Source organism: Chionomys nivalis, chromosome 5 (assembly GCF_950005125.1).
Source record: "Chionomys nivalis chromosome 5, mChiNiv1.1, whole genome shotgun sequence".
NCBI classification, from domain to species: Eukaryota; Metazoa; Chordata; class Mammalia; order Rodentia; family Cricetidae; genus Chionomys; species Chionomys nivalis.
The window spans coordinates 29,977,523-29,992,574 of record NC_080090.1 but is presented as its reverse complement, the minus strand read 5'-3'; the positions used below and the strand labels follow the sequence as shown (position 1 = coordinate 29,992,574).

General features: G+C 34.9%; 1 protein-coding gene across 3 annotated transcripts in view; it reads left to right on the top strand.

Moving 5' to 3' along the window:
• Window positions 1-15,052, top strand: part of Ankrd28 (ankyrin repeat domain 28) — a 142,748-nt gene that overhangs the window by 85,860 nt on the left and 41,836 nt on the right. For all 3 annotated transcript variants that reach the window (XM_057769368.1, XM_057769367.1, XM_057769369.1), the window contains exons 4-8: window positions 1,880-1,950; window positions 8,966-9,166; window positions 11,206-11,293; window positions 12,871-13,013; window positions 14,790-15,002. In XM_057769368.1, the coding sequence (XP_057625351.1) occupies window positions 1,880-1,950; window positions 8,966-9,166; window positions 11,206-11,293; window positions 12,871-13,013; window positions 14,790-15,002 (716 nt within the window). The remainder of the gene's footprint in view (window positions 1-1,879; window positions 1,951-8,965; window positions 9,167-11,205; window positions 11,294-12,870; window positions 13,014-14,789; window positions 15,003-15,052) is intronic.

Below are 15,052 nucleotides of genomic sequence, written 5' to 3'. Positions count from 1 at the left end.
CTGTTCTTGGAAATATGTATTAATTAGTATATCTTGTTTGTTAGTATGCAAACCACATATAAATTAATGCATGTGTGTAAGAGAGAGATCTTTCTCATTGGTGCCGGCAGAGTTTTTAAATTGGCCTTTACATTATAAGAAATCAAAACATTTCCTTAGTGCTTTTATTTTTTAGCATAATATTTTTATTATTTAGAAATTTTACATAATGCACCCTGATCACCCTACTTTAAAACTTTTAAAATATTTATCTCCTTCTCTCTCTCTCTCTCTCTCTCTCTCTCTCTCTCTCTCTCTCTCTCTCTCATAAAAGCTTTGGAAACAATGATTAAAGATAGCTAAGAATTTTAGAGTTTTATTCTACGTACTAACAAAACAGAAAGAAACTACGTGGGTTGTTAATTTTTTTTGTCCACAGATCACCATGAAAAATAGTTTTTAAAAGTTTTTTTGTTTTTGGGTTTTTTATTGTTTGTTTGTTTGTTTATTTGTTTTTGAGACAGGGATTCTTTGTATAGCTTTAGAGCCTGTCCTGAAACTAAGTCTTGCAGACCAGGCTGGCCTCAAACTCACAAAGATCTGCCTGCCTCTGCCTCCCGAGTGCTGGGATTAAAGGCGTGTGTACTACCACCACCCTGCTACTCTCAAATTTTTAATACATGTGTTCTGCATGTTTTATAGTCTCTTGGGTTCAGGTCTTCTAAATCTACCATCAACATATGTACTGGGTATACATAATGTTATATGGTAATCTTTGTACCAAGGTATTAGGAAATCTGTTTATAGATGAAGGAACTTAGGTTCAGAGGTGGTCACACAACTACATTACAACTATAGCATAAAGTCACTGCACTTGATTATCCATCCCCTGCAGAAATTTAAAGCCAGGCAGTGGTGGCACACACCTTTAATCTCAGCACTTAGGAGGCAGAGGCAGGCGGATCTCTAGTTCGAGGCCAGCCTGGTTGGCAAGAGCAAGTTCCAGGACAGGCTCCAAAGCTATAGAGAAACCCTGTCGAGAGAGAGAGAGAGAGAGAGAGAGAGAGAGAGAGAGAGAGAGAGAGAGAGAGAGAGAGAGGGAGGGAGGGAGGGAGGGAGGGAGGGAGGGAGGGAGGGAGGGAGGGAGGGAGGGAGGGAGGGAGGGAGGGAGGGAGGGAGGGAGGGAGGCAGGCAGGGAGGCAGGGAGGCAGGGAGGCAGGGAGGCAGGGAGGGACGGAGGGAGGGACGGGAGAGGGGAGAGGCCTTATAATCTAATAATTTTTTATCTTGTTGGATATTTTATTAGTACTGTTGTCCATTAAAATTTTTTTAATTATACATGCTTGATTTTTTTAAAAAAATTCTTCTTTAAGCTTTAGGTATAACCAAGAAAGACATGTAAATTGGTTTGCTTCTTTGTTTTCATACATTTGTAATCTTTGGATCTATTAATGTATTTATAGTTAGATCTGTATAACTATCTTTATATTACTTTATGACATAATAATTCATTAGTAAAGGAATGCAACCAAGATTTTAAATTAATATACAATTCATCTTGGAGTGATATTGTGTTCATTTCTTTTAAGTATTTTGGGGTTAACACATCCTTTAAAGTGGGATTTGATTTTATCTTGAATATGCTCTGTATAAAGGTGACTTTTCTAGCCTAGATATAAAATGTTGTTTATTTTATTTTTATTAGGAAGAACTGATTCATTTTTTGATAATTACATCAATTTAGAAGAATGATTTTGTTTTATAACTTAAGGGTAACTTATTGGCAGAAAATATACAAATAATTTTTCGATCGTTATCCAATTGGGACTACATCTAACTTGAGATTTATTAAAAATAGTTCATGTAAATTATTTCAATTATTTTTTTCTTCTTGTTACAGGAGCTAGAGTTAATGCCAAAGACAGCAAATGGTTGACACCTTTACACAGAGCAGTTGCATCTTGTAGTGAGGTATGATATTTCTTTTAGTCAATTGTATATAAAGAAACACTAAGTAAGCCTGCATGGGTCCATCTTTAACTGAAGAAACAAAACTACTAAAATATCTAGGCTGGTCATTTTTTCCAGAATTTGTACAAACTAAGTTAATTGTTGGATTTCTCCTTTTGTGTGTAAGGCTCTTGGCGTCTGGAGTAAACAAGAGTAGAAACCCTATTTCAGTCCCTCCAAGAGAAAGTGTTTTTCTATTTTATTTATTTATTTTCATTTTTTATTGGTATTTTGCCTGTATGAATGTCTATGTGAGGGTGTCTAATCCCCTGGAACTGGAGTTGCAGATAGTTGTAAGTTGCCATGTGGGTGCTGGGAATTGAACCTGGGTCCTCTGGAAGAGCAACCAGTGCTCTTAACCACTGAACCATTTCTCCAGCCCTACAAAGCATTTTTATAACACATAATCCTATTTGAGTATTTTCTTTACTGCTTCATAATACTCTGTCCCAAGGGTATGCTGAACATACTGTCATCAGTATATAATGACTAGTTTTAAGGATTTATTTCAACATTGAAGTTAATTTCAGAAATAATACTTTTTTTTTTTAGCAGTTAATATAATGCAGTTTATTTTGACTTATTTTATATAATTGAATCAACAATCTTGTACATGGGTTAAGTTTTTAGAAAACGAGTTCTGGTTTATTTTTATCTGTTATAAAAATAATAAATATCTTCCTTCAAAAGCTGTTAAAACAAGCAGGAAGAAACACGAACAAATTTATTTTTGATTTACTTCCAAATAACACAGAAATTGCATGCTAAAAATTGGTACCCAGTAAAACACCTTTCAAATGTTTTGGTGCCTGCTAACACATGGTGTGGTGGAGCAGAAACCATGTGTACCTGATGAAATGATTGCGATAGCTATCCAATTTCAATAGTGTATGTAGCTTACAAATTGATATAGATCAAGATGTGTGTTTGTGTGTGTGTGTGTGTGTGTGTGTGTGTGACAGTTTTTCAAACTCTCAGTTCCTGTGGTGTTTTGGAGCTAATTTATACTAGCTTGTTAAAGTTGACTGCTATATCTTCTCAATATCATCCTCATTGACATCAAGTTAGTAACTTGAAATTTGATGTGACTGGACTATACGAATCAGTGTTGTCAAAAGTCGGAACTTCATTGCACCAGAAATACTTTTAAGTGCATTTTTGTGACTATCGTGTACATATGTGTGTCTGCATTCATATTCACATGTATGTGTATGTGAGTGTGCTTGCATTGGTATGCACATGCATGTGGAGACCCAAAGTTGACATCAGGCATTTTTCTTGGTCACTATCCACTTTATTCATTGAAATGGGATTTTTTGGTGAACCAACTCTGGCTGGGTAGCTAGCTAGCTTGCCCTGGATATTTCTTGTTTCTGCCTCCAAAGTGCTGGGATTACAGGTAGCTGCCACACCTACCTGGCTTTTTATTTTCTAACGGTTCTAGGGATCCAAACCTGGGTCTATACATAACTCGTACTTCATCCAACACTGCCTCCAACTCTTAATTCCCTTTTCAGTTTGAAAAGTATTGTCTTAGTGAGTGTGAGTTTTCTCCCATGGATAAAAGACTCTTTCCTGGTTATAGTTCTATGTGCTGTTTATGCATTAAGATAACTGATATTTTTAGAAAGTTTTCTTAATGTGTTTCCCATCTTCTAGACCTTATAACACCTTTATGAGAACAGATGTTTGAAGACAACTGTTTTTTGCTTTTTCTGTCATTTTGCTGCTTCATTAAAGTGCATGAGATACTTAACTTGCCCTTTCATGTCTCTTTTTATTCAGCTTTCCATATCCCCAGAGGCAACTAGAGTTATTACTTATATACTATCATTTTCCCTGTTGTAGAATTTTGTAAAATTGAATTAAACAATATGTACTGTTGTTTTGATTTCTGCAACATAACCTTTTTAAGATTTGTTGATGCTGCTGATAATAATGAGTTCCCTTTTATTTGTGAATAGTATTATACAGTTTGCCTTTCTGATTTCTTATTGGGTAGATATTTGTATATTTGATTTTATGGCTGTTCAAAAGAAACTTATATGAGTAGTTGTCCTTGCTTATGCCATTTAGTCATCCTTGAACCCTTGTTATTTTATAGCTCTTCACACTTTAATGCTCTCTGTGTGCACTAGGTAGTAATATAACAATTGGGAAAAGAGCGGTGCTCAGTTAGTACCCTCTTTCTCCTAGACAGGAGCACCAAGGGGCAGTTTTACAAAACTTGAATCGTGTCTTGTAAGTGATAGAATTAAGTTCTTTATATGTGCCCAAGAGTGAAAGCTGAGTCATATAGTAGTTCTGTTTTAAATTTTTAAAGAACCCTCAAGCTAATATTCATAATGGCAGTATTAATGTTTACCTTCAGCAGTGAATGTGGATCCTTCTTTCTCTACGTTGTCCTCAATATATGTTTACTGTGACAAGCAGAGCCAGTGAGCTGTGAGCTTGACCAGCATCTGCTGGGAGGTCCTTCAGCTATGTCACACCTGGAGGGTGTTGGAAGTTCTAGAAGGTCCTTAAGAGCATTGGCCAGTGGCTAGCTCTGACAGTGACAGCTCTAACTCATCAACTGTGCAAGAAATTTTAAGGTCTCAGGAGCCAGAGTCACACAGTGGCCAGTCTCAGTCTTTTACTGATGGGGATCAGTGCAGTGACTTGATGTCAGGGAGCTTCGTGTCAGAGAACACAGTAAGGTCTGTGGCCACCTCCAGTTTTGTACCGATCCAGATGGTGTTAGCTTTGCACTTCCAGGGCTCACAGTTTAGGGCTGATTCATTAACTTATCAGAGAATCTGTCTTAGGCTTGGCTCCTATCTGAGTTAGCTGCCTTATGACTAGCTCCTTAACACAGCTTGCTAACATTATTTTTTTTTTCAAAATCACATAGAATGATTTTACTTTATAAAATAGTTCTAGTTATGTTCCCAGCACTGCCCGATTTACTTATTTAGATTTATTTACTTTGACTTTATGTGTCTTGAGTGTTTTACCTGCAGAGTCCAGATAAGAGCCCTTGGTCCCCTGGAACTGGAGTTCCAGGTGTTTGTAAGCTGCCATATGGGTGGGTGCTCGGAGCCAAACCCAAGAGCAGCAAAATACTCTAACCTCTGAGCCACCTCTCCAGCCTCTGTTGTTAGATTTTTTTCGATGATAAGCCATTCTGAATAGGGTAAGAGTAGTTTTAATTTGTATTTCCCCAATGGTTAGAGATATTGAATACTTTTTTAAATCAGTTATTGACTGTGTCTCTTTTAACTGCTCAGTTCCCTTACCCATTTGTTGATTGGCAGTTTTATTTTCATGGTATTTAATTTTTTGAGTTATTGTAAATTCTGGATATTAATTCCTTGTAGCTGAAGAGATTTTCTCCTATTCTGTGCTGTTTCCTCTTTTGATAGTATCTGTTGCTGTTAGTTAAATTTTCATAAAGTCTGATCTGTTGATACTTGAGGCTAGTTACTGTGCTGATAGTGTTTATTCAGAAAATTCTTGCTGAGCCTAGTATCTTGAAGAGTATTTTCTTTTTTATTTAATTCAGTGTTTCAGGTTTTAAATTAAGGAATTTGATCCATTTATAAGTTTATTTTTTTGCAAAGTGAAAAATTAATCTAATTTCATTCTACCGCAGATAGATACCCAATTTTGAGAACACCATTTTTTGAATAGGCTATCATTCTTTCAAATATGTGCTTATTGTCAAAATTAAGTGGGCATAGCTTTGTCTTTTATTTCTGAGTCCTCTTTTCTGTTGATTGTCCTTCCTGTTTTTATGTCAGTCAGTACTAGACTGTCTTTATTACTATACTGATAGTACAGTTTGGGATCAGGTATTGTCATACCCCCAGCAATATTCTTCTTTTAAAAAAAATTTATTTATTTATTTATTTATTTATTTATTTATTTATTTATTTATTTATTATGTATACAATAGTCTATCTGTATGTATGTCTGCAGGCCAGAAGAGGGCACCAGACCTTATTACAGATGGTTGTGAGCCACCATGTGGTTGCTGGGAATTGAACTCAGAACCTTTGGAAGAGCAGGCAGTGCTCTTAACCACTGAGCCATCTCTCCAGCCCCCCAGCAATATTCTTAATGCTTAGGATTACTTTGGGTATTTGTAGTTTTTTGTGGTTCCATATGATTCTTTGTTTTCTTTTTCTAAATATATTCAGTGTGACAGTACACTTACTGATTTGTGTGATCTGTTAAATATAACATTGGATTTTTTTTATAGATAATTGCACTAAATCTGTATTCTTTTTTTGTAATACAGCCATTTCCACAATATTAATTCTACAATCCAAGAGTATGGAAGGTCTTTCCATCATCTGGTACCTTCTCTGATTTCCTTTTTCATTGTCTTGAAGATTTTGTTGTATAGAGGTCTGTTCACTCTTTGATTGGGTTATGTTCCTAAATACTTCAAGATTTTTGGAGTTATTTTGAATGGAATATTTTTATAATTTATTTCTATGAGAGTACATTGGTGGAAAATATGAAGGCCACTGGGGTATTTTTTATGTTGGTTTGTGTATTCTGCAACTTTTCTGTGTTTATTATTAGATCACAGAACTTTCTAATAAATTACATAGGGTCTTTTAAGTCAAGGGTCATGACATCTACAAATGAAAATGATTTGACTTCTTCCTTTCTTATTTTTATTCGTCTTCTGTGTCTTTCTTTTGCTATAGCTAAGACTTTGATACTGTATTAAGTAAGACATAGGAGAGTGGGCATTTTTATGTCTTAGAGGAAGTGCTCTCAGTTTGTCTCTGTTTACTATAATGTATGCTATAGCTTTGTTGTATATATTCGATTAGTTTGAAGTATATTCCATCTATTCCTAATATCTTCAAAACTTTATCATGAAAGTATAATGTATTTTGTCAGTGGCCTTTTTATCAAAAATCAAAATGATTATGTGGGTTTTGTCCATAAATTCATTTATATGGTGTATTATATTTATTAGTGTATGTATGTGAATCAACATTGCCTTTCTGGGATGAAGCCCACTTGGTCATAATATATAATCTCCTTAATGTGTTCCTGAATTCTATTTGCAAGTTTTTTGCTGGGAGTGTTTGCATCTGTGTTCATTAAAGAAACTGGTCAGTAGTTTTCTTATTGTTTTTCTTGTGTCTTTACGTGGTTTTGACATAAGAATAATCACTTTATAGAATGAATTTGATAATGCTCCTTCATCTGTTTTGTGGAACAAGTTAAGAAGAATTGGTATGAGATCTTCTTGGAAGTTTGATAGAGTTCAGCAGTGAATCATCTAGCTCTGGGATTTCTTTGATGGGAGAGAGGCCTTTGACTATGGCTTCAGTCTCATTATTTGTAATGAGCCTTTTTTCATTATTGATACCTTCTAAGCTTAATTTTTTTGGGTGTTAGTACATTTAGAAAATCTATTTCTTCTGGATTATCCAGAATTATATTTAGAGTATAGTTTTTCATAATAATCCCTCATAATGTTCTGTATTTTGCTGCTCTGTTGTAATGACACTCTGTTCATCTAAGAACCAACCCTGGTTGATTTTTGTATTTTGTTATTTTGATAGTTCTTTAATTTATTCCATAAACTTTATTATTTCTTACCATCCACAGAGATATTTGCACTCCATGTTTATTACTGCTTTAGTCACTATAGCAAAAAAACTAAATGAACCTAGTTGCTCATCAAGAAATGAATGACTATTAAAATCTTGTACAAATAGAATATTATTCAGCTTTAAAGAAAAATGAAATCACAATTTGAAGAAAAATGATGAAGTTATAATAATAATTGAGGTCACACAATTTCAGAAGGGAAAAGTACTACATAGTTTTCCTCATGTGAACCCTGGTCTATAGTTTATATTTATATTTATTCATATATAATGTGTATAAACAAGCAATTATATGTATGTACAGTATAACGTGTTAAAAGAACAAGAAAGGGAAGATATTAGGTGAACAGGAAGGGTGGAACGTAGGCATAGGACACTTATATGAAAGGATATAAAGCTCATTATTTTTCTAGTTTTAACTCATGGATTTGGAGTGGGGGTATGGTAGAATAAATGCATAAAAATAATAATTGATATTGAAAGTAAGACCCACAGCTGAAGTTCTTTGGCTTCAGAATGACTCTTCTAACTGTAGAAATTGATGTGATTTTTGAGTCTGACTGTTTTCATTGTGTGATTTTTTTATTTGCAAGTTCTCAACAATAAAGTTTTAATTATTTTTTAAAAGGTCATAGTACTGAGATTCTGTTCTAGTTCTGTTGCTTTTTATTTTCGTATGTGATTTTGTACTTACCTACCAAAGATAGGATTATCACTGTAAGGACACAATTTTGCTGTTTAATTATGATTATATTTTTTAATGCCATTGACATAATAAAGTCCTAAGAATCCTGGCAAACATCTGCTTTATAAAAGTGATAGTGTAAGGTTCCCATGCACTTCTAAGGATGAATTTTTTGGGACAGTAATTCTTAAGTTGCTTTCATAGTAACATTCCTGTTAAATAGCATTGTAATAAAAAAACCTTTTCTGTACTAATTTAATGAACCAGACCTAGTGATTTTTTTTCCACTTGGTAAATGTATGCATAATTTTTGAGAGATAAGAAATGTCTTTTTAAGTTTTTATATTTAATATTTAAAAGTACATATTATTTAAGCTATACAATATATACGCGATGTATTTTGCTAATAAGAAACCAGATGAATACTTAATGAAACACATGCATTTCTTTTTTTTTTCTTGTGCCTTTTAATAGAGGGCTGTGCTTTAGTGAGAAATGCGAACATTTGTTATCAGGATACATTTTTTTATGGCTCTAAGTACTATCATTCAATTAAAAATACTTTCTTAAATTGTCATTACTTATAGTAGATTCTTTTCAGAACTTTTCTCACTATGTGTACATCTTTATAAATTCCTAAAAGTGTTCACGCCTCTTGTTTATATTTTAGGAAGCAGTACAGATACTTTTGAAGCATTCTGCCGATGTTAATGCTCGAGACAAAAATTGGCAGACCCCTTTACATATAGCTGCTGCTAATAAAGCTGTCAAGTGTGCTGAGTCTTTGGTGCCGCTTCTGAGCAATGTGAATGTATCAGATCGAGCAGGGAGGACTGCATTACATCATGCAGCCTTCAGTGGGCATGGTGAGGTAAGTGCGTTCAATGAGAAACTGATTCTTCCAGCCTTTGATTACTAATGAATTTGCCCCCTTTTAATTCATTCACTTCATAGGAAAAGCAAACAAAATATCCTAGCTTTTCTTTTCTAGTAATATAAGTGTTTTCAAATTTAAAAATGTATTTAGTACTTAATACACATACAATGACAGCACTGTCTGCTCTAGGATAAACATAAGAGATGTTTTGTCATTGTCAAGAAAGTACAGGGAGACAACAATTTCATTGTTCTTTCAGAAGGTAGGATAATAGCAAAGAAAGGCAGTGGTGAAATCATGCTTTCTTCTATTTCATTATTAAGATAATTCCTTAGTGACAGAACCATCAAAAGAACAGATTAAGAAAATTAGTTGGGCTAGAGAGATAGCCCAGCAGTTAAGAGCACACTGGTTGTTCTTCCAGAGGTCCTGAGTGCAGTTCCCAGCAACCGCATGGCTCACATCCATCTATAATGAGATCTGGTGCCCTCTCTGTCATGCAGGCATACATGCAGACTGAACACTGTATGCATAATAAATAATATATCTTCTTAAAAAAAGAAAATTAGTCACGACAGGACTGAGGAGATGACTCAGTCCCTAAGTACTTTCTGTGCAAGCGTGAGGACAGATCCCTAGCACCCATAAATAGAGCAAGGTGTGGTGGTGCACACCTGTAATCCCAGTCAGATCTCTCAAATTTGTCGGTCAGTCTGCCTACCCAAATTGGTAAACTCTAGGTGTGAGACCCTGTCTCAAAAAAAAAAAAAAAAAAAAAAAAAAAAAAGGAAGAAAGAAAGAAAAAGAAAAGAATGATTAGCATGCAGTAGTGGTGCATTGCCTTTGATTGCAGCATTCAGGGAAGCAGAGGCAGGCAGGTCTCTTGAGTTCGAGGCCAACCTGGTCTACAGAATGAGTTCCAGGACAACCAACGCCACACAGAGAAATCCTTTCCCATCATCATCATCATCATCATAATAGGTGGAGCATGATGGAGGAAAACACCCAATATCAACCTCTGGTCTCCACACGCACAAACATACACTAGCACACACACACAAACACACTAGCACACACACACAAACAGGTATACACTACACAGAAAGTAGTTATGCTTTCATCTAGTATTGGCAAGCCTCGTTGAACCAGAGCTAGAACTTGTCCAGCCTTACACATACCCCCATCTTCGCCTACCTTCCTTCTTTCCTCTTTTTTCTTTCTTTTTTGCACTGTTTTTCCTACTATCTTCACTTCCCTTTCTTAATTAAAGATGATATTACTATGTTCCAAACTCCTTAACACTAGGCTATCCTCCTACCTTAGCCTCTTCCAAGCAGCTGAAACAAGTTGCACTTGACTGTACCCATATTCTAGTCCTTCAGTGTGCAGACCCAAAACCACAAAATTTTAGAACAGCATTCTCAAGATCTTGCAGCTGGAAGCCTAGTGGCTTCATTGTTTTTCTCATTTTAATGTGCCAAATCCTTGCATCAACTGTAGCATAGATCACAAAATGGAGAAACAATCATAAATATTATAACATTATTATTGATTCATTATGTTGTAATAGATTATAAATATTGAATTTGAAATATAACATTTGAAAATAGACTTTGTAATAATTTGATTTAAACATAGTGGATCTACCATGAGGAATAAAATTAAATTTCAGATATTACTGGTATGAGACAGTTATTTACATTCTAATAACACTTTCGGCTATAAATAGCAGTACTTCTTTTTTAAGTATTCCCAGCTTTAGACTTTCAAGGTTTGTACTTACTTAGATGTTCATAAAATATTGAATTGCAAAGAGGCATCTTAAAAGAGGCCGTAGCCTAACTTCAGTAACACAGTGAACTCCCTCCCACCTTATCATATTATATTAAATGGCCTTTACTACTTTAGTTCCTTTCTACAACTACAGCCATTCAGTACCAAAGAAATGAAGTTAAATAATGAAGTTAAAACAAGGCATATTTATAAACAATTCTTCTTCTGAATCTCTATGAAAATATTTACTTTTATTCCAGATGGTCAAACTACTTCTGTCCAGAGGTGCCAATATTAATGCTTTTGATAAGAAAGATAGACGTGCCATCCACTGGGCGGCATATATGGGTATGTACTTTTTAAATTGACTTTCAACTATATATTTAGGGGAAATAATGCATTTTGGTTTGGGCATTTATGCAATTTTTCTAAAGTATAACAATAAGTTATACTTTAGGACATGTAAGAGAGGTTTATTATAACAGTACACTGGATCCAGGCTGTAAAAACTGAATAAAACAAGAGACATCTAAGATGATGGCCTGGGATATTTAACTTAAGATGGGTATTTACTAAAAGTTTGTTCTCATATCCATCCTTCTTTTTATTGGGTTATTAATAAGTTGTGTAGATGAATTGAGAAGCATCTTATTAAACTGGAGGTATAACTGAAATGACACTGTGTTTGCCTTGCATGAAAGAAAACTAAACTTATTATGATGATCTAAGCACTGTGTGTACGTGTACGTGTGTGTGTGTGTCTTCATTTATTTGTACATGCACCTGTACATATGTGTCAGGTCAACTTCCAGTGTCATTTCTCAGGAGCTATCTGCCTTATTTTCTGAGTCAGGGCCTCTAACTGGGACCTAGGGTTATGTTAAACAAACTGGCCAGAAGCCTAAGAGCTTTTGCCTGTTTCTACCTCCCCAGCACTGGGATTATAAGTACACTCCCAAGTCTAGGGTGCCATTTTGGTCACATACATTATTTTGATGGCCAAAGCCTAAAAATGTAGTGTTTACTGTCAAAAATATGTCCCTCTTCATATGCAAGGAAATTTTTTTTGTGTGTGTTAAAGGTAAAATAGCCAGAAAAAGTTATGTTTCATCCTAAAGTCTGTTGTTCTGTGTAGAGTTTTATATGCTTAAGTTTTAAAGGCTTTCCTGAATATTGTTCGTTATTCATCGGGACAGTTTAAAACAGTGTGATTTTAAAGAGTACATTTTGTGTTGCAAAGGTCTGCACAAACAATGGAGTATAGTAAGCCTTTTACTTTAAAAAATTTAGGTTTGACTTCACAGTTATTTTTATGAAATGAAGGGCCAGAATAATTTTGTGGCTTGCTTGAAGTTGAGCTTCTAATAGTTAAGTGTGTGAATCTTGGCCTGGGCATAGCTTGGTTCGGATGTCCTTGATAAACTTAATTATAAGGTATTCTGTGTTTTAGAGTTAGCAGCACATTTTTTATTTACCTTGTGTTACTATAATGGAATACCTGAGATTGGGTAATTTATCCTGAGCAGAATTTCATTTCCTTCAAATTTTGGAGCTTTGGAAATCCAAGGTGAAGGTTCTGTCATCGGGTAAGTGTCTTCCTTTCTACTGTGTCATGTTGTGACGTGACGGAAGACATCACGAAAGAGAAAGAAAGATGTTAACTTTGGGTAGAAGAACAAGATTGAGTCAAGGTTAACACTAGATAAAATAGTGAATTGTAATGTTTTTAGTTGTTTTCTCTACAAATTTTTGTCAAAATTATTCTAGTTTCTTAGATTTTTTTCAATTCTCTTGAATTACAGCATGAATTATTACTCATGCATTAATATGCTGTTATATTTCTTAAAAGGTATTCACAATATGTTAAATTTCTATGTACTGATCTGTTTGAGTTTGTTTACTTGTTTTTGTAAATGTATTTTCAGGTCACATCGAAGTAGTGAAATTACTTGTATCTCATGGAGCTGAAGTGACATGCAAGGATAAGAAATCTTACACACCTCTTCATGCAGCAGCCTCTAGTGGAATGATCAGTGTAGTCAAATACCTTCTAGATCTTGGAGTTGATGTAGGTATATAGATTGAGCAGTATAAATTAATGTATTCTTTGTTTTTACTATATTGTCAGAAATTAGGTTTGAAAGACAACAGTAATATCTTTGTCTTTTTACCAAATATTTCCAACCCTTTAATTATCTAGTATCCTGATATGATCAACATATGTGTCTTAGTTACGGTTACTATTGTCTATGCTGAAACACCATGACCAAAAGCAACTTGGGGAGGAAACGGTTTATGTGGTTTATGCTACCACATCACTATTCATTATTGAAGGAAGTCAGTGCAGGAACCTGGAGGCAGGAGTTAATTCAGAGGCCTAGAGGATTGTTGCTTACTAGCTTGCTCCTTATAGCTTGTTCAACTCTCTTTCTGTAGCACCAAGTACCACCTTCCCAAAATGGCACCACTCACAATGGGCTGGGCCCTCTGCATCAATCATTAAATTAAGAAAAATGCCCTATAGGTTTGTCTACACTTGATCTTATGTAGTCAGTTTCTTGATTGAGTTTCCCTCCTCAGATACACAGATGTGTCAAGTTAACATAAAACTAGCCAATATAATAGGTAATTAGTCAAAATATATAAAAGTTAAAACCCATTCCAAAGATGAATGATTTTCCCAAAGCTTTTCTTTTCCATCACATTCCAGGTCCTGTAGCTCTGTTTCTTCCAGTTCTCTGGGAGCCAGCAGATCAGACACACGTTGACTAGGTAGCTGTGTTACTATCAGTTTTCTGAGTGGTAATTCTACCTTTATTTAAATGACTGTAGCAGATCACAGTATGGGATACTGACAAAAGCAAGGAAGGAAGACAATATACTTATTAACCAAATATACATATTGACTACTATAAACACTATATAGTGATACCATTCTGATTAGGAGAGAATATTGTTTTCTTGGTATATATTTGATCCCTGAATAAGAATACATGTAGCTTTTTTTATGCCATTATTTAAATACATGTCCTTTACTTCTTCTTTTATTTTATTTACTCTTATTTTGTTTTGGGAACAGTCTCATTGTGTAGCCCAAGTTGACCTCAAATTTGGAATCCTCCAGTCTCAGCTTCCAAGTGCTTGGGTTATTGGTCTATGCCACCATCTTTTCCCTAATATCATTTACTTTTATTGTATGTAGGGACATGTTGATCAAACTTAACTGGTTCTTCAAAGCAGTGGATAAGGAGAAAGGACAGTGCAAAGAGAGGGAAGCAGTAAAGTTAATGTGATTCTAGTTAGACCAGACATGACAGGACTGTGGAGCTGCATTATCTGAGGACTGTGAGAAACCCTGTACTGAAAAACAAGGAAGAAAGACGTTGAAAATGTGGGAAATAGAAGTTGCCAAACACCCAGACATACTGTTGAGTGGGATCCTGAAAAGTACAAGATGGGTAAAAGTTTCATTTTTGTTCAATAGTACCTGTAGCTCTGTTTCAACCAATTAGCTTAGTGGCCTTAAAAGATGTGAGAAATAGATGAAGGAAGCATTCTTGTTTCTGCTCGCATTTATAATAAATTCTCCCTTAGCTCAAAGACTTGAAAATATGTTGTTTTTAAAATAACTCTTGTGGAGGAATTTAGCATGTATGTGTGAAGTACATTCTCTAAGTGTATGTAACCCATTGAACACTAAATTGTTTACTGTCGTGTTTATTATGTTAAAAGAACCTTAACATTGTAAACCTCATCTTTGTATTTATCCCTTTTTCTTTAATAATTTAAAATAGCTTATAGTAGTAATGAAAGAACTACATAACATTCACATTTTTTCCTATAGATGAACGAACCAAATGCCTATGGAAACACACCTCTTCATGTAGCCTGTTATAATGGACAAGATGTTGTTGTGAACGAGCTCATAGACTGTGGTGCTAATGTAAATCAGAAGAATGAAAAAGGTTTCACACCTTTGCACTTTGCTGCTGCATCAACACATGGAGCACTGTGTTTAGAACTCCTGGTTAGCAATGGGGCCGATGTCAATATGAAGGTATGAAAGAAAATTAGAATCTACACTTTTGGTACTTAGTTAACTGTCTA